This window comes from Euwallacea similis, chromosome 33 (genome assembly GCF_039881205.1).
Source record: "Euwallacea similis isolate ESF13 chromosome 33, ESF131.1, whole genome shotgun sequence".
In the NCBI taxonomy this organism is placed as follows: Eukaryota; Metazoa; Arthropoda; class Insecta; order Coleoptera; family Curculionidae; genus Euwallacea; species Euwallacea similis.
Window position 1 is genome coordinate 1,672,999 of NC_089641.1, and position 24,745 is coordinate 1,697,743.

The window sequence follows — 24,745 nt, forward strand, 5'->3', positions numbered from 1 at the left end:
ACAATTGTTGAAAATGGTCTCCTCCTGCGGTAAATCTACGTCTTAGTGATTGACGTATCGACGTACCCGTTCGAAAAAAAAATGTTTTTTGGCACCTTGTATCTCGAAAATGATGCGTGGGCAGACTCATGTTAATAGGAACTTTTTTCTTAAAATGAGCAAAAGAATTATACCCTTCATTTTCCGACACATGTTTTGAAAAACCCTGTATATTCCATCTACATATATCCATTGGTAACTTAGAGAAATTAGATTTCTCTGAAGCACTGTAATTCTTGGATTGGAATTCCTAAATTCGCCAACATTGCAAACATTCCTATAAGAAACCAACAGAAATTGCTCGAAAGTCCAAAAATGTTTTTCATGTTTCTCAGAAATCGGTCCACATATTCTTAAAAGCATCTCTTCCTGGAATTCTAAAATGCCCAAAGTAACATTAGAATCATGGAGCCAAATGATGTTGGGTGGATCTCCAAAACGGAAAAATTCGTTCGAAATGAAAAAGATGAAAAAGGAAAATCTACGACTTCATAAATCTTTTGAAGCATCTTGAAAATTCCTCCGGTCTTAGAGAAAGCTCTATTGTTCTATGTGATTCTTAATGGCTTGAGAGCCACCAATATCCTTCAGAGATTTCAGTATGCTGGACAAGTCTAAAGAAAAACGTTAAGAACAGAAAAGAGCTTAAGGTTTCGAAAAAAGTCCTGAATCATCTCGAAAATTGATCAAGAATTAGAAAACTTGGACAATGGATAAAATACTTACCAATTTTTCGACAGGGCAATTGTAAAATCGCTTCCTCTAAGAGCGTAGCAACACTTGCTTCGTCAGTGCCCTTTTTCTAACTAAATTTGCATAATAAAATTATAAATTATGTTGGACTTTAATTCACTTTTTAGAACTATCGAAGTTGATATAGAAAGAAAATAGGAATAATAAATAGGAAGAATAAAAATTTTTTTAATAGGAAAAATAGGACAGAGATGAATATGAATGAAGTAAAAGTTACAAAATAGAAATTTGCTATTAAGTTAAAAAAAAATTGATGCTCATTCTAGAAATTCTAGAAGCTCCTGGTCAGATTTCTGATCAGTTGTAATGTTGGTAAATGAAAGTAATTATTACTTTATGATTAAGCATCTGTGTGAAATTTACAGGAAGTATGAACTTGAATAATGTATTTGCACCTCTCGACCATCATTGTTGTTAGCCCCATTTGTTAACTTAATTATGAGATAAAGATACCCGCTTTCATTACGCAACTTCTTATCAGTTTCCAATAAAAAAATTATTTCTCATTTGTTTAATAATAAAGTCACATTTTAGGTAATCTAAAGAGGTGATTAAACGGGTATCATTTCGTAAATAGTTACATAATGAAAGCAGTTACCTCTATTTCAAAACTCAATTGGTCAATGAGAGAATTGTTGCTATAGTTCTACAGATACGGGCCACAACTTGAATAAATCTAAATATATACTAGTTTCTTCTTATTTTTGTCGCACAAAAAAATTAGAAAAAAATCCTGCGTGAATCTCGTTGGGAAATGCTATTTAGTGGAACTCGTGCGACTTGTAGAACATGGCTTCTTGGCTCGTAAAATACAACTCTTTACATAAAATTACGAATTTCCTAATTAGTTAAATACATGGCTATTTTTATACTTTAAAATAGAGTAAACGTTAGAAAAGGGAACGATGTTTTTTAAATAATATATTATAGTTGTACTTTTATATTACGTTTACAGAATAAGTGCTTAGTTAATTTAAAGACGTAACAGTTATCTTTAGAATATACATGCCTGATGTTCTTCAGCATGAGCAATGACTTAAGGCTATACTCCATTTTGATGCCTTGTGAATGTGAGGAATACCTAAAAAGAGAAGAAAAATTCTATGATATATCTACATAAAACGCCAGAAGATGTATAAATGCTAACTGAACAAAGAAAAATGGACAGAGAGTGGTTTATATGATTTGGAAGCATTTTCCTCTCAAAAAATTAATAAAAGTTTAGTTAGTGGCGTCATTTTGGTGTAGTGCATTATTAAAATATCGTATAAAAGTGACCACAAAATGACGTCGCCAAATTATCGAAATATAAAATACCGGCCAAACTCGTTTCTAGGATAAACTGGTTCGTCCTAGGCCCAACTAGTATATCCTAAATGCGATACGATTAACTAGTTTTTCCTAATTGAAATGAGTTTGTTCTAAAAACAATGCAGGTCCACTAGGATAAACCAGTTTGTCCTAGTCTAAACTATTTAGGCTTACAGGATAAAATTAATTATTTTCAGATCAAAACCTAATCTGAACTAACCTGAACTAATTTGAACTAACCTAAACTAACTTGAACTTTGTGGGACCTTTTACGTAACGTAATGGCTTCCTCTATTCTAGTTCCAAAAGAGAATTGCTAAGGAATTCTCTACATAAAACATCCCTTAGCCGAGAATAATGGGTGGGTAAACCAAGTCATTGCCGGGAATCGTACCAGAAATGGTGATTTATATTAATGCACCTTATGGTACATTAATGTACCAAACTAAACAATAAGTGTTAGTGTTAAAGTACAAATGACAAATGTCCGTGAAAATACCAAAAATCAAAATCGATCTCGTGGAGACACGGCTTTACACTTTCGGTTAAACTATTAGGTTGGCAACTAAATTTCCGCCGTTTTCTTAAATTTCAATATTGCACATATTAATAAATGTTTTAAATCATTCAAAAGAGAATGTTTTGTTCTACGGGAATTTATGTTTTGTTTTTTTTTTGTTCGTGTTAATTTATGTTAATTTTTAGATCGTTAAAATGGAATGTGAAATTGAGAAAAATGAGTATTTTCAAAACCTCCCTCTTTTTACTTTAAATCAAGGTTTTCATCAAGATTTAAAAAAGTTGTTTCGCGACATTTATGCTGTATATGGAAAGAGTACCATAGCTGGAAAAACCGCTCGTGATTGGTATGCCAAGTTCAAAAATGTAAATTTTAACCTCAAAGACGCACCTTGTTGTGGTCGTCCAGTTGGTTCGATGAAGAGCGATAAAACCAATTTTTGCACAAAAATTCGTGTCAAACAATAAGGGAATTGGTAAAAAAATGGAATACTCTTACACTGCTATAAAGAAACATCTTCATTCGATACATTTTAAAAACATTTTAAAAACGGCGGGAACTTACTTGCCAATCCAATAGTTTAGACTAGGACAAATTGATTCATCCTAGTGGACTTGCACTGTTTTTAGGACAAACTAATTTCAACTAGGGAAAACTAGTTGATCCTATTGTTTTTAGGATATACTAGTTTAGCTTAGGACAAACTAATTTATCTTAGAAACGGATTTGGCCGGTAACATATACATTAACGAATTGACTATTTTTACCTGTTCTAAACTACTTTGAGATAGTGAATAATCCTCGATATTCAAATTACTATTTTTTCCTCTTTCGAGTATTCCGAACATACTAGACCAAGGAATACTTTGATCTGTGACATAATAGGTCAGCATTTCCTCATATGCCTCCCTTAAAACGGAACTGGGGAAGTTCTCCCTGATGAACATCTTAATAGGTTCTGTCGAAGCGTGCATTGTAGCTGAGCTATCTTTAGGTTTCTTAATTTTCACTGTCAACGTGTAGCCCTCAGCAAACTTATTTTTGAGGTGCTGGGTTGAGCCCAAGCACTTAAAGTTTCCATTAACCATCACTGCTAATCTCGTGCACAAAGCTTCGCATTCCTCCATACTATGGGAAGTTAGGATGATTGTTTTGCCACTATCCCTAATTTTGCAGAGAGCATTGAAGAGATATCGTTTAGTTGCAGGGTCCATGCCTAAAAAAGAGATATTGTAAATTTTTTTAGTTTAAACTGAATCATTGAGTTTGCTTGCCAGTTGTGGGTTCGTCTAGATATACCACTGGTGGATCTCCAATTAAAGCTATAGATGTGCTTAATTTTCTCTTGTTCCCACCACTCAGTTCCTTAACTTTCTTATCCAAATGCTGTCTAAAGTCGAAATCATCTGCCAGTTGCACAACATCTTGATCGCAATGATTTGAAGATATTCCTCTCAACAAGGCAAACATGCGAAGAGTCTCCCTTGCAGTTAAATCTTCCAACAGAGCATCAAATTGAGGGCAATACCCAATAGATTTCTGCACTTCTTTTAGATTATGTTTGATGCTTTTCCCTTTCAGCCAGGAATCTCCGAAGGAAATTCTGATATCACCAGTAAGCATTTTGAACGTTGACGTTTTTCCAGCTCCATTAATGCCCAAAAGGCCGAAGCATTCAGAATTTTTAATACCCAAACACAAACCATTCACTGCTAAGTGTCTTTTGTAGTATTTGGTCAAGTCTTTCACCACAATGTTGTATGTCTGATGAAGCTGCCTTTCAGGGGTGTTCCTGATTTTATGTTTCTCAGCTTGCACGTCTGAATCTTCATTATGAACTTCAACGTTTTTCTTGGGGAAAAATTTTTGTTGGAAAACATAGACGACTCCCGAGAACACTTCATATTCTATTAACAGCAGCAAAATCAGCAAAACCAGGCCTACTGCGAAGGAATATGCAAGGTTCCTGCCTATCCCTGGTGACTCCCATTTGTAGAAATTGTTGCCCATGTCTGATGTTTCGAAGGAAAAGAAATTATTATACACGGAAGTCCAAAGAAAACTTTGCATCTTGGTTTTCAGTATTTAAAATGAAGATGTGAAAAAACTCTCGGACCCGTCAATTTTTGATTCGAGGGGGATAATTTGTTATTATATTTTTAACCTTTCAATTTCTGAAGAAGGGCGACAGTTACCCCCAGGATTTTTAATGAGAAGGGGTGTCGAGTGGCACCTCATTTTAAAGGTAGTTGTACTCTGATTATAATGTCGAACTTTAAGGTCACTGCAATTATTCCCGTTGATTTGCCAGCTTGTCAAAGCCTGGGGAGAAAAGAGCTTTTAGTTAATAATTTAGCCCAATAAAAGCTGCAGACTTCAAAATAAGAGTAGAACGACCTTTAAAAGTGAGATATCACTGGATCGTTTTGACGGAGGTGAGTTTTACCCCTAATAGGATAATTCGTGACTACCACCAAATTATACCCGAAATGTTATATAACTTAAGACAACGTATTAGATTTATGTATCCCGCCAGTCTAGATCCAAAAGGAATAAATAATATTAGGTATCAATTAAAGCAAACGTCTAGACCCATTAAGAATATTGATGACTAGATAAAATAAATAAAATGTGAAATAGGACGTACGTGCCCCATATAGATGAGGTGTGTAAGTTAGTTAGTCTAAAGAGGGACGCTGCCCTTGCTTCATATACACATGATAATAAAACGCTCAAGCTCCGATTGATATCTAGTGCTGTGTTTTATTGGCACCCCATTTTCCTATGAAAATCAAATACAACGCTTCGAACAAAATTTATTTTATTGTGTTAAATTGGAATTAGATTAGAAGAATATTTGAGCCTTTATTTATTAAGCTTATATCTGATCGTTATTTGGCGTGATTTATATTTTTGATATTCCTCGCTGATTCTGCTTAGAGTCAATTTTCTTAGGCGACAAATAATATCAGAATCAGCATCGCCGATTGCTTTTCTTAATCGTAAGATATACCTATTAGTGTCAGTTAGTTCATTTTTGCCGCTCGTTATAGCCAGAAGTTCAATATATAATAAACTCTTTTCGTATCTACTGGTGTTTAAATTAACATATTGTAAGAAGGTAAATGGCGGTCATTCCATCCTCTAATAAATTAATTAAAAAAGTAATGTGAACATTTTTTTCATTTAGCTACCTTTTTTAAGAAAAAAATTACAAGTAAAGAAACGTGCCCTTTTAAATTTGAAGCGTAAAACTCGCTTCCGTCAAAACGAAGTTTTTTTCCCCCGCGGATTTTGACAAGGTGTCAGCGGGGATAATGGCAGCGATTTCAAACTTGGAGATTACAACCACGACTGCCCTTAAAATGAGGTATCACTTGACATCCCTTCCCATTAAACATATTGGGGATAACTGTCGCCCCTATTCATGGGTGAAAGTTGAAGGATTGAAAATATGATAACAAAACGCCTCCATTGGATAAAAATCGTCGAGTCCGAGCGTTTTTGCACATTTTCATTTGAAATACTGAATATCAAGGTGCAAATTTTTCTTTAGGTCACCCTGTATAAGCGTTAGTGTACAAAAATTATATTATGAATTTAGTCATCCCTTACCTGTACAATCTTGGGTTTCACTGCAGATTGAGTTTAATAAATACATTTGATTCGTGTCTCGAATACCGGTAGCTAGAGAGTAATGGGGAATTGCCATAAATACCCAGTGGAGGGCATCTCCTATGTATTTCAAGTTTAATCCAGGCATTTGTAGAATTTGTAGTATAACAAAGGCCACGCAACCTGAAACAGGCGAAAAAAAGTACTTATCTAGGAAACTGGAACTTTGTAATGACTGATTTGATTATACTAAGTGACATGGAAAAAAAACACCTGGTATATGACTTTTAATCTCAACAATTTTTGTATAGACATTCTTTAGGACTCCCGAAAAAAATTATAAAAATTTAAACTTTATCGGAGCAGTTTTTCTTGCAGGCATTATTTTGCTACAAAAATAAGTTAATCTGCATTAATGTAGATTTAGTATTTTATGTTCACTCATTTAACGTTATTTGGTGATTTGTAGTGCTTTATTTTTCAGTTCTTATTGAAACATTATTATGTCTCCTGTACGAAAACGTGCTAATTTTCATCAAGTTTCTGAATTTGAAAGAGGTCAAGTAAACGGTAAGAGAGAGGCTGGATTGGCGATTTGGGAAATAGCCCGAAGATTGCACAAATCGGTACATACAATAGCAAGATGTTGTCATAGATGGTTCGTAGAAGGGTGCCAACGATGAGCTAGGGGTACATGACGCCGTGCAAGAACGACAAAACATCAAGATCGTTATTTACGGTTGCTAGCAATAAGAGACCATTTTGTCACCACAATCGTTGTTGCTAATCGGTGGTTTCACGTGTATGGAAAGGTGATTCACATGAGAATGGTTTACCGCACAATAAGATCCTTTGGGCTTTTTTCCTTTAGACCACATTTAGCTCTACCTTTGACAGGACATCATCGCCAGCTCCGCCTAGAGTAGTGCAGAGAATGGCTGCATTGAAATGTTCATTGGAACAATGTAGTGTTTAGTGACGAATACCGATTTTGTGTAGGTGGTCATAATGGTCGCGCTAGAGTTAGAAGATGTCGCGGAGAAAGGCGCAATCCCAAGTTTTTTTTCGAAAAGCACGTTCACCTCACTGTGGAGATTATGGTTTGGGGTGCTATTTCTTATGGAAGCAGGTCACCTTTAGTCTTCATAAGAGACTGACTGAGATGACAGCTCAACGTTATATCTGAGAAATCGTAGATCCTTGTTTGCTAGCCTATCTAAGAACTCTTGAAACCCCTGTTTTCCAACAAGACAATGCACGTCCACATGTCGCCAAGGTTTCCTTACATCACTTGGAGGAGCGTCAAGTTCATTTGTTGCCATGGCCCCCAAGGTCTCCAGACTTATCGCCCATTGAACATGTGTGGGATATGAGGGATCGAAGATTGAGATCACTACCAGTGCAGCCGTTGACTACGGAGGCACTAATGCATTAGATCCAGGTAGCATGGAATGAATTGCCTCAGGAGGAAATCGATCACTTGATAGGATCAATGTCGAGGCGACTAATGAATACATACAAAATCGAGGTGCGTCCACACATTATTAGGTATAACAACCAAACACCTGCGTAAAACCTTCAAATTTTTTCATCAATTCTATAAATTAGCAGCAATAATAAAACTATATAACAGAAAGTTAATCAAATTATTATATCTGGCCGTTCCTTTTTCTATGTCACTTAGTATATTTTTATCAAGTAGTCAAAAACAAACCAATATTAAGTAATCACCGATAATTCACCCACCTGTAGCAACATTTATAAATATCAACTTTGTGTATCCACTTGAAGGCACATCGTAGTAATATCCAGCGATATACATCATAGGTAACATTGACCATCCAAAATAAGTAAATATTACGATCAGTCTCGCTGAAATAAATGCAGAAAATTATATGTGAATTAATTAATTAATTAAAACTTACATATGTCATCTATTGATTTGAATCCGTCCTCTTGGAAGCAAATTAAGGCTATCAAAGTGGCAAATACAATGATGGAGAAAGTTATAAGGTCCCAGATAAACGTGGTGAACCAAAAAATAAGAACCTTGGCTCCAGATACAAATTGAAGATGCTTTGATTTGCTGACTCTTTCTTTTACGATGAAGAGTACGTAATATGCAGAGACAAATGCCATCCCGAAGGTTAGATTGAAGGCTATTTGGAATCCACTGTTGTAACCAATTTTTAGTTGATTTACCTAAAAATAGTGATTAAAAATCATTATGAAAATGGATAAAATAAAGAGAGCAGGGAGATGTAAGATTAAACTAAAACTGATTTTGCGACACTGAAAAAAAAAATTGATCAGTATATTCCAGATTACCCCATAGGACTGCAAATAATTCAAATCCAAAATCTGTTAAAGTACAACAATTTCCAGGGTCATAGTTTTGAACACTTGAAAGAGTTTTAAAACTCAAGACTATGAAATTCTGGGTAATTCACAGTTTTTCACAAGTTTTACGAAGTTATTCTTCAAGGGAGTTGGAAGTTCCCAGATAACATTAAACTTACCCTGGTTTCTGAAGTAAATGGCATCGGGTGATTGATAAACTCAATACCACAATCATAACAATTTACATATTTCCTATACATTGCATTTAAAGCTAAACCCAAAGCCACTGCAGGGCTATGGTATGGATCGTTATTAAAATACGTTGTCAGTTTACCATCATGCAATGGGAACTGGGTTGACTCGATATTGACTCCTGCAATATAACTTCTTCTGAATGTCGAAGGAATTCGTTCAGTCTGCAAGACCATGTATGAAAACAAAATATAACAAGCATTTCAAATACTTACCAAGTTATAGGCTGCACTTTCAATAGAGTCGGTTTCTTTATAACTATCCGCAATATAGGTTTTCAGATATTCACTGTAATTATCCTTATTATCATAATGTAGTAAAGTAACAGGATTTTTGAAGTTGCTCAAATCTAAGGTCATTGCAGGCAGTTTTGGCACAGCCAGCATTTGATTATTAACCAGCATTGACACCACTATGAAAATGACAGGCAAGAAGATGTGTATTAAGTACAAAATCCAAGACCTCCATGTAGATAAGACCCTTTTGAAAGTCATCGCCCAAATTTGGTTTTTGGTAAACTCGCAGAAAGATATTGGTTTTGAGGTGAAATTCACCTGGACTAAAAGCAGAAGGATGTATGAGAAGATCATTTCCAGAGTCATTAACCCTCAACACTCTCTGTTTCTATAAAAATTATCCTCCCGATAAAGATATCAGGAGATACTAATATTAGTGCTAACCTGAAGTTTCATGCGAAGCTTTTTCAATTTGCTTATAGTTTGCCTGTCCATTAGTCCGCTCTTCTTGTTGATGATCAGCTCCTACTCTAAATAACGTGTGTTTTACTGAAGATATTGTAGGCACGTTTCGGTACTCAACTATTCACTTACTTCATAAAAACTTCTTCCAGGGTGGTCAATGAGACGCCATAACTGTTAATGCCCAAATCCTTACTATGGTCTTCCAGATCTTTTAACATGGGTTCGAATATGTAAGACTCTTGCTCTGATAACAAGTATTTCAGCTCAGACCCGGCATTGCTTTGAATCTAAATCAGCAAAAATCTGGATAATATATTTTCACTACACAGAACAAACTCACCTCTATAGTAGCTATGTATTTCTGGAGAAGTTGTGTCACTTTAATAGGATCACATGCGGGTGATTTGTCCAAAATAAGATGATAACCAGCACCGTACTTCTTCTTTAGGAAGAAACTGGATCCGCAACATTTCAATTCTCCTCCAGCCATTATGGCTATTCGGTCACCGAGAAGGTCAGCTTCATCCATAAAGTGGGTGGTAAGCAAGACTGTCCTGCCTTTGAAGAAAATGGAAGAGTTTAACTTGAAGTGTGTTATAAGACACAAATGAATATCCGGGTAACATTATTAAGAGGATAAATTAATGGAATGTTTAGGTTTCAGATGTTATTGCTAAAAAGAGTATTTCCCCCCCCCCCCCCCCCCTTAAGATAGCCCAAATGCTCTTTGATCTAAATTGAAAACCTAACTGAATGGGCATATAAGTATATAAGTTATAACTCTCTAATGCCAATCAGTTGTGCAAAATACCCTTACCCCCACCCCCTAGATCCAAAAACCCTTAAACCGCCATGTTCTCAATTATAACTTTTAACTTGAAAACTAATTTTTCGAAATATCTGAAAGAAACCTTCGCGCATTCACCACATTTTTTCATTTTTTTTCCTGCTAATTCTAACCTAAAAACGATATTTAAAATTTCAAAATAGAATGATTTTTTTTCAGAATGGACTGCAGGCTAAGTTTTTTCTTCTAATGATGGGCATTTTTATGGCAAATCTAAGTGTATATAAAGTGTGTCACTTTTTAGACTGCACCATATTGCAAAATGCAAAAAACTTAATTTTTTGGCATTTTTTATAATCCAATAGTATCTATTTAAATAATAGCAATTGAAAAATGCTTAATTCGATATTGAAAAAATGCCAAAAAATTAAGTTTTTTGCATTTTCCAAAATGGCACAGCCTAAAATGTGACACATTTTATACATATACACTTAGATTTACCATAAAAATACCCATTATTAGAAGAACAAAATGGACCTGAAGTCTATTCTGAGAAAAAAGTTATTCTATTTTGAAATTTTAAAAATCGTTTTCATATTAGAATTAGCAGGAAAAAAACGAAAAAATGTTGTGAATGTGCGAGGGTTTTTTTTATATATGTGTGATTTTTTTCAGAGTTTTCGAAAAACCAGTTTTTAAGTTAAAAATTATAATTGAGAAGATAGCGGTTTAAGGATTTTTTGATCTAGGGGATGGGGGTAAGGGTATTTTGCACAATTGATTGATATTAGAGGGTTATAACTTATGTACTTATATGCCTATTCAGTTAGGTTTTCAATTTAGATCAAAAGGCATTTTGACTATCGTAATGGAGGAGAGCACCCTTTGATCCATATGATTATGAGGAGGGAAATATTTTTAAAAAATGTTTTCTGAACGTGTTGGCCAAGAAGCAAATTATGTGTTAAAATTGAAAATGTAAAGCCTTATGTTGCACCAAGGTCCAGATATGTAGATATCCAGAAATCCAACCTGCTTTCTGTTTCAGCATAAGATCCCATAACGCACGTCTTGCAGATGGGTCCATGCCTGCAGTAGGCTCATCCAGCATCACAATTTTGGACTTTCCGCACAGAGCTATTCCCACAGAGAGTTTTCTCTTCATTCCTCCAGAGAGTTTACTTGATTTGGCATTCCTCTGTAAATTTGCGTGAATTTAATTCATAAAGAATTTTGAAGAAAGAATGGTTGAACACGTGATTTAAGCACTTTTCAAGATACATTTACAAGACTTCAACCGTACTGTATAATGGTACTTAAGAAATAATATCATGTGGAATGTCTATTTTACCGTACCAAAATACAGTGGCGTACTTAAATTTATTCAGGAAAAAGGCCTAATTACGCACCCTAATTTTAATTTAATTAACCTACTTTTTTTTAAATATTTACCTTTGGTCCAAGTTCAAGTAAATCAACATATTTTTGAATCTCAGCATCAGTTTCTTTTCCTTTCATTCCCTTCAGTCGACTGAAGAAGTATAAATGTTCGGACACTGTGAGGTCATCAAATATGATGTTGTGCTGCGGACAAAGTCCTAAACTGTCTCTGATTTCATTCATATTTTTTCGAATGTCGTATCTGAAATGCGAACATATTTACTGAGAATTCTGTTGGACTGAAATTCTAGCTCATTTGGTGAATCGAGGTAATGAAATGAACATTTTAAAAGCAAATGTGGACTTCTTTATATCCCATTTAATTTCATTCCTACCCGTTAATTAACGCCAACCCACTGCTGGGGGTTATCATCCCAGTTAACATAGACATGGTAGTAGACTTTCCAGCTCCATTATGTCCTAGCAGCACGGTAATTTGATCCTCATATATGTTCATCGATAATCCATTCACAGCAGTTTTTTTGCCAAACACCTTCTTCAGATTTTTCACTTTGATTCCGGGATTCAAGTGTTCAGGCTCGTTTTCAAAGAACTCCCCTTGATTTTCCTTCGGAATATCGTATGTGTCGTTATCTGTAACAATTTAAGTCATACTTGCCCTGAGAACAAAAAATTAACCGACTTACTAGTAAGTACAGGTTTTCCACACCAATAACTAGATGTAAATGGGTAGTTCCATTTTTGGGGAACCCCATATTCTCCGGGGAATACCGCCTCCACATACAGGGCTATAAGGAGATAGATTATTGCATCTATGGCCAACATGATCATTATAAGTCCTAAGGAGAGGTCGTCATCTGGGGTATTTGGGGTGAAAAGGTTATTGAATTGTACACCTAAAAATAACATGGTGGTAATTATGGAAGATCGGTGTTAAATTATACTACTACTGCATACCATCCCCTGTTCCCTCGTACATCAAAATTATCTGAAATCCAAAGGCCATTCCTGTGTTTGAAGCAAGACTGGCGATAAGTTTCGTAGTTAAGGATAGGGTTTCGTAGTTATACTGCATAAACGAGTAAGGGGCATAGAAGATAAAATATGTGAATCCAGCCATGGTAGCTGCAGTATTAGCTATAAAATTGCATCTTAATTACTCTCCGATATAGCTAGATAATAACAAACTGACCTTTAGAGAAGAAAACACTAACCGCAAAGCAAAAAGTAATAATTGAGCATCCATAGAAGAACAAGAAGATTAGAAGCACAAATGGGTTTGCGTAGGTAAATACTGTGTAATCCGTACGTGTGTACCATTTAACTTTGAGGAAAACCACCATCAGAATAATTGAAATGAAAAGGAAGGTGAATGATTTCAAAAACCAAGCGGTCCAATGCAGCCAGTTCGGCAAACCCATTATTTTCATCGATTCCTGAAAGTGAATGTGTTCAACTCATTCAGATTGACTTAGGGCCAAAGTTTTTAGCATCCTTCTATGCTGTTACAAGTATTCAATTCCCACATACTTTGAGTTGCTTTTCCTTCTCAGTAGTGATAGTCTTAACAATGTTAATGCAAGTGTAAACGTAGCTCAACATGAAAATCATGCCAACGAAGCTCTGCAGGGCTGTAAGAAGCTCATCACTGGTCCAAGCTGCATGTGGGAATCGGACCATTTTAATCAAGGGCATGGGATCTTTCTCCAATGTTTCATTCCAACCAGAAATGTTATGAATGGATGGAATTTCATTTCCTGCGATTACCATGCTAATAAATATTGATATCAAATGTTGGAGGGCTAAGAATCCTTCATTTCTGTATCCTAAAAATATCCCAAATAATTTAATTGAAATGAAATTAGAGTATGTACAAATACAGCGCTTGTAAAACGTATTGCAACACATTTATAACCTTCACAAACTCGATATTTTTAAAAATGCTAAACACGTATAATTTTATTTTAAAAAAACATTTAATGCATTATTTTCAAATTTAAAATTTTTCACCCCTACACAGCTACCCCTACTAACTTTTTATTTTCAAGTGGAAAGGTACCCAGAGTAGTATATCAAATGAAAGGAATACAACGGTTTACTCAGAAATTAAATTTTATCTACAGCTTCCTTAAAACAGGAACAAAGTACAATCGGCCACCAATTCATCGGTCTATTTTCCATAAAAGGGAACTTGAACAATGCGGCATACTTGCACTTATTGCAAAACGAAATAGTTTTAACAATCGCCGTAATTTTTCCTGGAGGAAGTGAGGAATAAGTAGCCAATAATATTTGCTTCCGGCAAAATAGTTCACTACCACGTTATGCTATGGCTGGGAGAGAGAGTATCTCGATGAGATTTTCCCTTGAATATGGACCGGTAAAAGAGGCGTAATAGAATGGCCGCCACGATCTCCAGATTTTGCACCCCTTGATTTTTTGTGGAGTCACTTAAAGCGTTCCGTTTGCAAAAATAGACCATGCAATTTAGATGATTGAATGTCTTAGATTTCAAACAGAATTAGAATTAATAATAGAGCAATACAGAATAATTACATAATAGAGTTCGAGGAACGACTTGGTCATTGCCAAATTGTTACTGACCCTATCTGAGCATTTATTGTAGAACATTTAATTTGGTTGATGAAATAGTTTCTAAATGAGTTATTTTATCTTGTATCCAATAATTTTATTTTTTAAGGAAGCTGTAGATCCAATTTTAGTTCTGAGTATACCACTGTAACTAATCTTCATTTGACATTCTACACTTGTAACTTTTCTATTTGAAAATAAACAGTTAGTTGGAGTAGCTAAATAGGGATAAAAAATTTGAACATCGAAAAAAAATGCATTAAACACTTTTTTTAAATATCGGATTTTTGAAAGTTATGAAGGTATTGCAAAACTTTTCACAAGCGCTGTAGATGTATTTGCATAACGAACGCCTTTCTCGCATTTTTATCCTACCTGGGGTGGCACCATAATTATTCTTAGCTTCCCTTGGACCTGCAGTCTGCTGTAGAGGAAATATAAGATTTGTTAACCAGTTCGGCGTCTGCGTGGAACTTGATTCAGTATCTCGCAATTCACCTGAAAGACTAAGAGATTTTCTCATTGATAAGCGATTTTCTCTCATGAGAGGATGCTTACCGAAGAGTAACTGTAAGACTAGGGTTCAATTTAATCCCGTTCACTAAACTGTCCTCGAATTGAACTCCAGCAAAAATTTTATCTATGGTGTTATTGCGCTCATAAACATACTCCATTTCTGATGCAGTATCAAATGATTTCACTTCGGCAAATATTTCTTTAAATGGAAACATTACTTCCTCAGTCGTCTTTGATTTAGGAGAATAGTACAATGTATAATTTCTGAAATTTACGAGTTTATCATGGAAGTACCTACCGATCTAAATTACTTACTTAAATGATAAGGTATTTACGGTGGAAAATATATCACCATCGCAACCATTGTTTGAATCAGGCACAGTACAAAATGAAGTATAGTTAATTGGATCCTGTTGTTTGGGATCGACTAGACTCCTTAACAATACTAATAGCATGGAAAACAAGACCGGAGTCAATATTTCAATTACAGTCTGGATGGGCTTTCTGTACTGAAGAACCCAGTTCTTCCACATGAGAAGACAGAATTTATCCCACTTTTGACCCATAATGGTTCCTGAAACAGGATTCAGCTTTATAAACATACATGGAATTGTGAGCTTCACAGTTAGATTTATGACTGATAGGAAACTTGTCGCATAAGTTTCAATAAAACCGTGCAATTTTCGAATTTAGAAAATTCTCGACACACAGTGATGCTATCGACGATCTGCCTTTGTGATATTTTTGTGAGTTGGCGAACATCGATTAGGGATATTTTTTCGATAATTAAATATCATCTATCTCTATACGTTATAATCCATATAAACCCGTGTTTGTTATATTCATTACGCTTGGGAAAATGAAAAATTTTCCTTAAACATTTTCTTACTTACTCGTAGTTTTGTACGTTACACTTAATAAGCATATTCTCTTCTTTTAAGCGCTTACTCTTCTCGTCTTTGTTACAAATTTACTGTGCACATAAAACTCATCTTTAAGTATAAAAAAATAGAAAATCATAAAATGTATTATTCCCTGCAAACGAAATGGTTTTTATGGTCCTAATCCGCTGAAGTGACTCTACAGAAATTACAGTGAATCGTGTATTTGTATATATTTCAAGTACAAAATGATGTGTTTCGTTTGTGATAAGAACATGAAAATGCACGCATATTGTATGCCAGACTAGAAGTAACTGGGGAATTTATAACGCAGTATAAATGAATGATAAAATGATTTTACAGAATCTACATTGAAATATATGTATGTACGCAATATATTATAGTTAAGTTTAGCTGTCAGTGCTCTATAGGATTACTCAAATCAACGTATCCAATTCTACCGGCTTATTGCCATACTTATCTTAGTATGGGGAAAGCAATAATATACTCAGTGAGTCAGAAATATATTGGCCAGCAATGAAACTACTGGATTTTGAAAGACATTTTGGAGCAGCATATTGAATTGAAGGAGAACGCTCTACATTATTACTAGTTTTGTGAAAGTACCTTACTTCCTTAGAAAAATTCGCCCTGTATAACTCCAAAATATAATGCAAAATATATTCTAATCTTTCCATAGGAAACTCGATACGGGTTGGCGCACTGAAAAGTTGTCACTGAGGTTTTTTCCTTATAAACGATTAAATGAAAATATGCTTGGACATGTGAACTTTACTCTTCAGGAGAACCCATTTTTTATTTATTTGCACCTCCTCTGCTTCAACCCCTACGAAAGAGTAGCTGCTATCCTAAAAATCTTAAATGGAAAGGGGGGCCGCGTAATATTCTTATTTTAAACGGAATTGAATTCCATTTATTATGAAACTTTCCTCATATTATTTGGTCGATAAATAAAGTACACAAAAAAAAGGTATTAATAGCATTTTGAAATTTCACTTGATCTTTCGAAAAATCTACTATTATCAGTCTGTTTCTAACAAAGACAGATGGTTGGGTGAAGAGGCCATATTGAATGGCCCGTAAGCTTTCCTGATTTGTCACCATTAGACTTTTTTTTGTAGGAGCATTTGAAATCTAAAGTTTATGTAACCAAACTCAATTCTTTGAAAGGCTTGCGGCAACGAATAGTGTACGAGTTCCAACAAGTAACTCCCGAAATACTCCATAATGTTCGCGAACATTTCGAACAGTGTCTTTATAATTGCATGGAGGTTGAATGTGAACGTTTTCAACATTTACTTTAAAAACACATGTGGCAAGAAATTTTGTTACTTTTACATTTAATTTCTTTATTTCCCACCAATTACTCAATCGATTCCAACGAGGAAGATGCCATAAGAAAGGGAATTTATTTCCCTTTAAAATAAAATATTACTCGCCCTCCTTTCCATTTAAGATTTTTAGGGTAGCAGCCACCCCTTCATACGGGTTGGAGCAGAGGAGATGCAAATATGTAAAAAATGTGTCCCTTTCAAAACTAAAATTTACGTGTCCGAGCACATTTTCATTTATTTGTTTGCAAGAAACAAAACCTGAATGGAAACTTTCTGTATATAATATCGAAGTAACAACTTCTTGCTGTCCTCTTCATCGAATGTTTATACATATGTGAGATACGTGTGAATGATGACACTAAAGAGAAATAAAATTATTTAATCAATCCATTAAATCGATTGAGAATAACATAAATCGCGAGTTCGCTGAAAAGTTAAGTTTTAAACTGTCTGATCATATTGAGTCATGTTATGACAGAGAAAAAAGTTAATATAGCAAATGAATCATAATTTAGATGATTTTCGATAAAATCATCTGACTAAATGATCCGACTATTGAGAGAGATTGCTAATATTGAGTAATTTTGGCATTAGTTTTATTAATTAATCAATAAATTTATCTGACGGACAGAAAAATTTGGTTTTATAGATTACGATCAGAAATATAATTTTCATAACTTATTTTTTGTGCCTTTGGTATACTTTTGGTCAGACTTTAAGATTTTTTATTTCTTTACCCTAGAAACCAAAAATCCTGGATTTGGTATGACACAGTGATGATCCTAGAATTAATGAAAAACTTAAAATTTTTTATGAAATCTAAGGGTCATATTGCCAGAAAAAAAGAGAAAAGTTCTTCATCTTCAGGTAAATAATTTTTGGTCGCTAAACGATTCTTCCAACGATCCCAAAGTGAATTAAAAAATATTTCATTTTTCAGATCTAAATGGAACTGAAGTAGAATTCCACTAACTGCGAAGAATGATTTGTATATTTACTATGTTGAGTCTGTTATCAAATTGACAGACCATCTAAAGATGCCACTCCCAGACCATGTCTACGCTCATGTTCTTAAAACAAAGATGTGAAGAATTGATTATGTATATTCCCTACAGGATGTATTTTTAAGCGAAATTCTATTATACATAGAATATGTAGATCGAATCCATGACTTTCTGCAAATGGCACGAGACTAAAGTTTGTCACAAGATCAACTTATGGAACTATGGATCCTAGGTATCGATCTTCTTAAGAAACCTAACGGAGATGTTCTACGGATTCTATGCAGACACTCTGAACTAAGATACAGAGACAATTTTGGGAGAAAGTTTCCTATATGAAGTCTGTCTCAAGATCTTTTAAAAGTAAGTAGATGTAGATACGAATAACTTGAGATTAAGAAAAACTAGCTTAATCATTAATTTTGGATCATTGTTTTGTGATGTAATTATGATTCATATTTGCTCTTGTTATTTATCTATGAAACACAATTCCGAGACGCGATATTATCTATGATAAGTATGATTTTATTTCTTGAGAGCATAGAAAATCTCTGGTTAACAAAGTTATGAGGAATTTGATTTGTTAGCAGTAAAAGAAATTGTATTGTATCAAAAGATTTATTGTTTAGAAAACGAACCAAGTGTTTACTCTTTAATCCCTATACAATGTGTAACATTTAACCTGAAATATCAAAATATCTCGATTAGGCATTTTGTAAAAAAATATTTAGTATCAAACTTTAATCACTTCATCAAGGGTAAATGTATTGGTGCTAAAGTTGATTCCCCTCTATCCCCCATGTGGGCGAAGTGGGGGTTATCTTTTTAATTTCAAATGGCAACCCCAATTTTTTTTACAAATTCTGATAATATGGCTAAAAATAAGAAACATTTGTCCAAAACATTTTTTTCGATTGATGCTACAAAATATTGTAATTAACGAAATTCCATTCATATCTTAAACGGCAACCTCCACTTTTAAAAAATTTTCTATGGTAGTAAAATGTGATAAATAAACAATAATATAAACAAATAAAACATCTACTTTTAAACATTCTGTTGTTAATACTGCTACACGATGGAGTATTTGACCGTTGAAAGGAAAGCCGAAATGGGTTTGGTGTATGGAGGAGCTGGGAAGTATTTAGATAAAGCTGTCGATTTCTACGTTCAGCGTTTTCTTGAAAGACCACAATCTTGGACTTCTTTCTATCGTGTGATTAAAAAATGTATTAATGAAGGGATTGTAAATCAGGAGAAAAAAAGTCGCCCAGCTACTGCGTGTGGAGAAAATTGCAGTCCGAGGTACTGTACCTTTTAATCGTCACTGAACACAAGAGAAACATCAGTATTATCAGGAATTTTTCATATGAGTGTTTGGAGAATGTTGAGGATGCATAAGTTTCAGCCTTATCGTATCTCTTTACACCAAGAGCTCCATGAGGACGATTTTCAAGATCGTTTAGAGTTTTGTGAGTGGACATCTGGATAAATAAACTGAAATTCAAATTTTTTCCGTTGTGTATTATTCTCTGACGAGTCATCGTTTACAAATCATGGTACAGTTAATAGGCATAACATGCATTACTAGAATGTTGAAAATCCGCATTGGCTTCGTCAAGTTGAGCACCAGCGTCCTTGCACTGTCAACATATAATGTGAAATCATTGACAATGAACTTATCGGTCCCCACATAATTGAAGGCAGCTTGAATAGTGAAATATAACGGAATATTGGGAAAATGAACTGCCTATATTACTGTAAGATTTAAACTTTGAAGTGCGTTAGAACATATGGTCTCAACGTGAGGGTTGTCCGACTCACTATTCTGTGGTGGCACGGGAGGTTCTTAATCGTAATTTTAACGGTTGATGGATTGGCAGATCTGGTCCGGCGAATTGGCCTTCTAGATCTCCAGATCTTACTTCACGGAATTACTTTTTGTGGAGATATCTCAACGATTAAGTTTATAAAGAAGTACCAACGACACGTGAGGATATGATTCTGGGAATTACAATCGTTTGTGCCAATGTTTCAGAAGACACACTTCGTAGATGTGAAGAGTCCTTTAAAACACAGAAAAAAAAATGCATTGAAGTACGGGGACACAATTTTGAACATATACTTTAAATAAAAGCTATACTAAAATTCACATTTTCATTAATTCTAAAACAGATATCATCAAACCTTTCAGTAAATTATAAGTGAATAAGAAATTGAATTTCATTAATTACAGTGTTTTCTATAATGAATCGAAAAAAATATTTCAGACAAATTTTTGTTATTTTCAGCCGTATTATTCGAATCTGTAAAAAAATGCTAGTTACTATTCGAAATTAAAAAGTTAACCCCCCACTCAACCAACATGAGGGGTGGAAGGGAATCAACTTTAACACCAATACATTTCCTTCTTAAAATGATTAAAGTTTAATATTAAACATTTCTTTATAGGATGCCTAGTATTCGAGATAATTCGACATTCCAGGTTAAGTGCTACACCTTGTATATTTATGTCTTAACAAATAGTGAGTACGTTCTAGTTCCAAAACCAAATTGCGTCTCATCCATTATGCCTTGTCCAAAAAAATGTATTGTTTTTCAAAATGTTTGAAGTGTTTGATTCATGAATAGTCTCCTACAAGTAGTAAAATATCGCTAAATTTCTCTATGGAAGTGTCACGAAAATTGACAATATCCACTCGTCTATACCACATATTATGATTTCTTGCCTTACTAGTTTTTGAAGTTTAAATGTAATGTTATTTATTATTTGTTATTCGAATTTATATCGGAAGTACCTTCTACATTGGAGATTGACTGATAATTTGAAAAATAATATATTCGTAAGGGATTGGGTCAAATCCGTTTCATTGGTGGTTGATGAGATGATGATGTTGGAGCTGTAGAATAGTTCCCTTTTGGATGCTACGTATAATATGATATCCAGGGTGCCCCAGAAACAATTATATAAGTGAGTATTCGTTGCTAGAGGGTAAAAAATAAAGCTATTCAGCTAAATTTCTCTTAGGCAAAAGTTGCTTGTTCCATTCTACAGAGCGTCGAAGCATTTTTTTAATTCTGTCAACTGAGAATAAATCTTACAGTTTTTGATTTATCGAGTTGAAATGCCCCCAGAAAAATTTTTGGATACGACAAATTAATTGAAAAATTCTGTTCTAAGCTTTTTGTACCTGGGGCTTACTCAGGTACAAAAAAATCAACTTAAATTTTTTATCATAGTCGTTAACTTTAACATTTTAACAAGTTTTAATACTTTGAACTCTTCTAAAACAAAAAACTCGCATTTGGAACGGTTTTCGAGATATTTTCAATTAAATGATTCCGTACATTTTCAAGATTTTATTGATATTACTTTCTACCAAAAGGTAAAATGTGAACACAATAAAATTTTTATTTAGTTAAGTAAATTGTTAAACAGCATAAAAAAATATAATACAAATAAAATTCCAAACTTCTTTATTATTTAAATTAGATGTTGCTTTATTCATACCAATGATGAAACTTCCTCGAACCAGTTTGAACCAGATGCTCATGATGCTTATCTGTCTGAATATGGTAAGCATGATAAAAAATATTAATTATTAAAATTTCTTTATCGATGTGCAAGTTAAACAATGAAAATAAATATTACTTTTTTATTTTGTTCGTTGTTTCGTATTACATTAGTTATAACGTATATAAGATATTTAACATATAATGTATTTTTATTTTTCGAGTAAATAACACCTCAAAAAGATAATTTACTTATGAACAAAAATGCTAATGGTTAAAGGTCCCTTTTGATGAGACAGTCGATATCAGAAGTGTCAGTATATCTCAAGTGTGGCATGATTATCTAGTGATCTACTGAAGAGTTCATAGAGATACACATCTACCCACTAATTTTTTCAGTTAGAACCAATACTCAAATAGAATAACCGCACTCTTATTCTCCTGGATAAGTTTCATACGTGTCGATACATTTCATCAAACGCGTTTTAAATAATCCGAAATCAATCCTAATGCAAATCTGCACCTTTTAGTAGGAATAGAATATTGATGAAGTCTGAATAATATCTCCTACACCCCAAATTAGGAAGCAAGGTCCAATGACGTTAATGTAACGTAAGCTTTTTGGATTAATAAATCGAAGAAGTCTATCCCGCGTCATTTTGACGTCATTCGCCAGAAATTTTCGAGCTCCCAAATATGAAAATATGGTCTTATATGTGTTGGTTACAGTGCCACCGATGGGGTGCAGCGATGCATTTTAGAAGAAATGGATGAATATTCTTATAATAGATAAAATCTTACAGAATTATTTAAGAAATCTGCCACTGTGAACTCCATCACTTTGAGTCAACTCGAATCCTAAATAGATACTTTCAAAAATTTGAGCTTTGCTCGGAATGTTTTAAAATACTCTTACTACGAATTGTCCTGCTTCAGAATATATTTAAAAACCACGATAGTTCTACTTGAAATAAGGGGCCATTTGATTGCGAAAAAATGAATCACAGACATTGAGTGACCATTAAAGAAATAAAGATATTTCCTCTACTTCACTTTCCTCTATTTCACTACCACTATTTCATACAGAAGTAGAGGTAGAAATAGGATGTGAAGTGCGTATCAAATGCCACATCTTTTAATTTATCAAAATTTTTCTTCAAACTAGTTTTGGTATCTTTTTTCATTGTTTGTGCTTCCTCGAAGATCTTATGGCTCGCACATTAGACACAAGATCACAGAGTCTACAATGTAAGGACAGATAATACTGGAATATTATTATTTTTTATTATTATCGTATCCTCTCATTTCATTTGAGATCAGTTTAAATTTAATTCATCTAAACTATTTTACATAAATTTTACTCTTGTAAATTGGATTGTTGGTCAATTCAAACATCCATTCAACGCAAAACTTTACTGGAAGAAAACCATTCTTCTACATCTTCAGTTTGACGAGGACTGTTATTGACTGACACAGTTCTGATATCAACTCATATTGTTGTAATGATTATCAACATTATCATATAAACCGCAACAATTTAAACAATTTGCACTTAACTTCCAAGGTAGAGATTTGCTAATTTCAAACCAACATGATCATCAGATAAATCTTGATTTTATGTATGTGCATTAGAAAAATCACAAGTAGCATAATATTATGTCCTCACTATAATATGATCAGACTTACCTTACTTACTGGAGGCACTAAATTTAAGTAAGGGACATACTCTTTAGGTAAAACAGGGAGCTCAACGACATAAATTGAAATAACGATGTTAAATCCTGTTCCAACAACAAAAATCGATCTGGGCACCTCTGATTAGATACTGATCATTAGCTTGATGTGGAAGGAATAATAATTCAAGGTATGGTTATTATTCAGTATCTTATCTTTATGAATAATTGATAATAACCATTTTTTATATTGTCACGAAATAGACGAATTTTAAAAGTTATTATATAATATCATCCTGTGAAGATTTGCTAATCAGTTTCATAAAGTTTTGTTATAGAATAAATAAAAAGATGATCCAAGTTACGAACAATACTTTGCTTTAATCATTAAAAATTCTTCATTCATTATTAAAAAAATTCTTTGGTAGCAAATCACGTTTGTTAAAATCAACTTCCAGAAAATTTTAGATGATTCTAGAGTAACTCATTTTGAACGCAATTCCAAGTTGTGAGATGTTAGGTAGTCGCGAAACTTTTCAAACTGTAAAATTGACAATTTTGTGCATTTTTTCTCTTTTTCACATTTCTGCACAAAACTTTGAAACTTCGAATGAGAATTAAGCAAATTTTCTTTAGATGAAAAATCCAGAGAGAAATGCAGGGAGCAAAAATCTCTTAAAGCGTCCTACAATATTCATTTCTCGACGCTTGAAATCAGATATAATTTTTAAATTTCCAATTATACAAACTTGAGAGTTGACTCAGCTTCAAAGGTACAAGATACAACTACTTTAGAGACGTAGGTAAGTATGCTCTCTAAACTCTCTCACTTTTTCTCCCTCTCTCTAACTCTCGCGTAGAAGAGAAGAGTCTCATTTGAAAAAATACGTAATATAATTGACAATTTTTTCTAGAAAACTCAACAAAACAGTATTTTAAAGACCGCCATGTTTTAAAGTTCACGAGTTATATTAATAACTTTTAGATTGTTCAATGTCAAGGCTGCTACAGATGGAAGAAAACTGATATTATCATCTGTAAGTATGCTGGAATTGATACCGTTACTTCACAGTTTAGATTCTTCCAGAAAAATATTCAGAACCGAAATTACAAGTCTTTTTTACCCTTAGATCACAATGCATACATAAGAGATAAGGGCTAAGTGCGATTTATGTGATAGAAAGTCTTGAGAGTTGAGACATAGGAACTAATTTGATTGAGGGTAACAAATTACCAAAACCTTCTCAAAAAGAAACAATTTCATTTAATTGATTAGAGACTGATCCAGTCTTGTATGATAGTCTAAAAAAGTATTTAGTTCTTGAGAAGCCCTTAATTAAAATGAGAACAAACTTTCAGTAACTCCAGGGTAAACCAATCAGGCTTATGTCAAGTTTCCGTTACGTTAAGTTAATTTATAAACCCGACTTAACTGGAACAGGCCTGCAAAAAAGTATTCAGTAATTGTGGAGTAACCTAAACTGATTTAAGCATG

The 24,745-nt window shown here is 33.9% G+C and overlaps 1 protein-coding gene across 1 annotated transcript; it reads right to left on the reverse strand.

Annotated features, from left to right (window-relative positions):
- Positions 1 to 977: 977 nt before the first annotated feature.
- On the reverse strand, positions 978 to 23,401 carry LOC136418234 (phospholipid-transporting ATPase ABCA3-like). The gene is made up of 22 exons (XM_066404226.1): positions 23,264 to 23,401; positions 15,143 to 15,401; positions 14,870 to 15,091; positions 14,687 to 14,817; positions 13,250 to 13,545; positions 12,912 to 13,155; positions 12,677 to 12,856; positions 12,406 to 12,615; positions 12,094 to 12,352; positions 11,771 to 11,960; positions 11,351 to 11,516; positions 9,872 to 10,089; positions 9,661 to 9,818; positions 9,511 to 9,596; positions 9,046 to 9,389; positions 8,758 to 8,994; positions 8,164 to 8,440; positions 7,985 to 8,110; positions 6,239 to 6,421; positions 3,898 to 4,635; positions 3,391 to 3,839; positions 978 to 1,873 (listed from the first exon to the last, which is right to left on the reverse strand). Exons 2-22 carry the CDS (start codon positions 15,391 to 15,393, stop codon positions 1,835 to 1,837), a joined length of 5,004 nt encoding a protein of 1,667 aa, XP_066260323.1. The 5' UTR covers positions 15,394 to 15,401; positions 23,264 to 23,401; the 3' UTR covers positions 978 to 1,834.
- Positions 23,402 to 24,745: the final 1,344 nt, after the last annotated feature.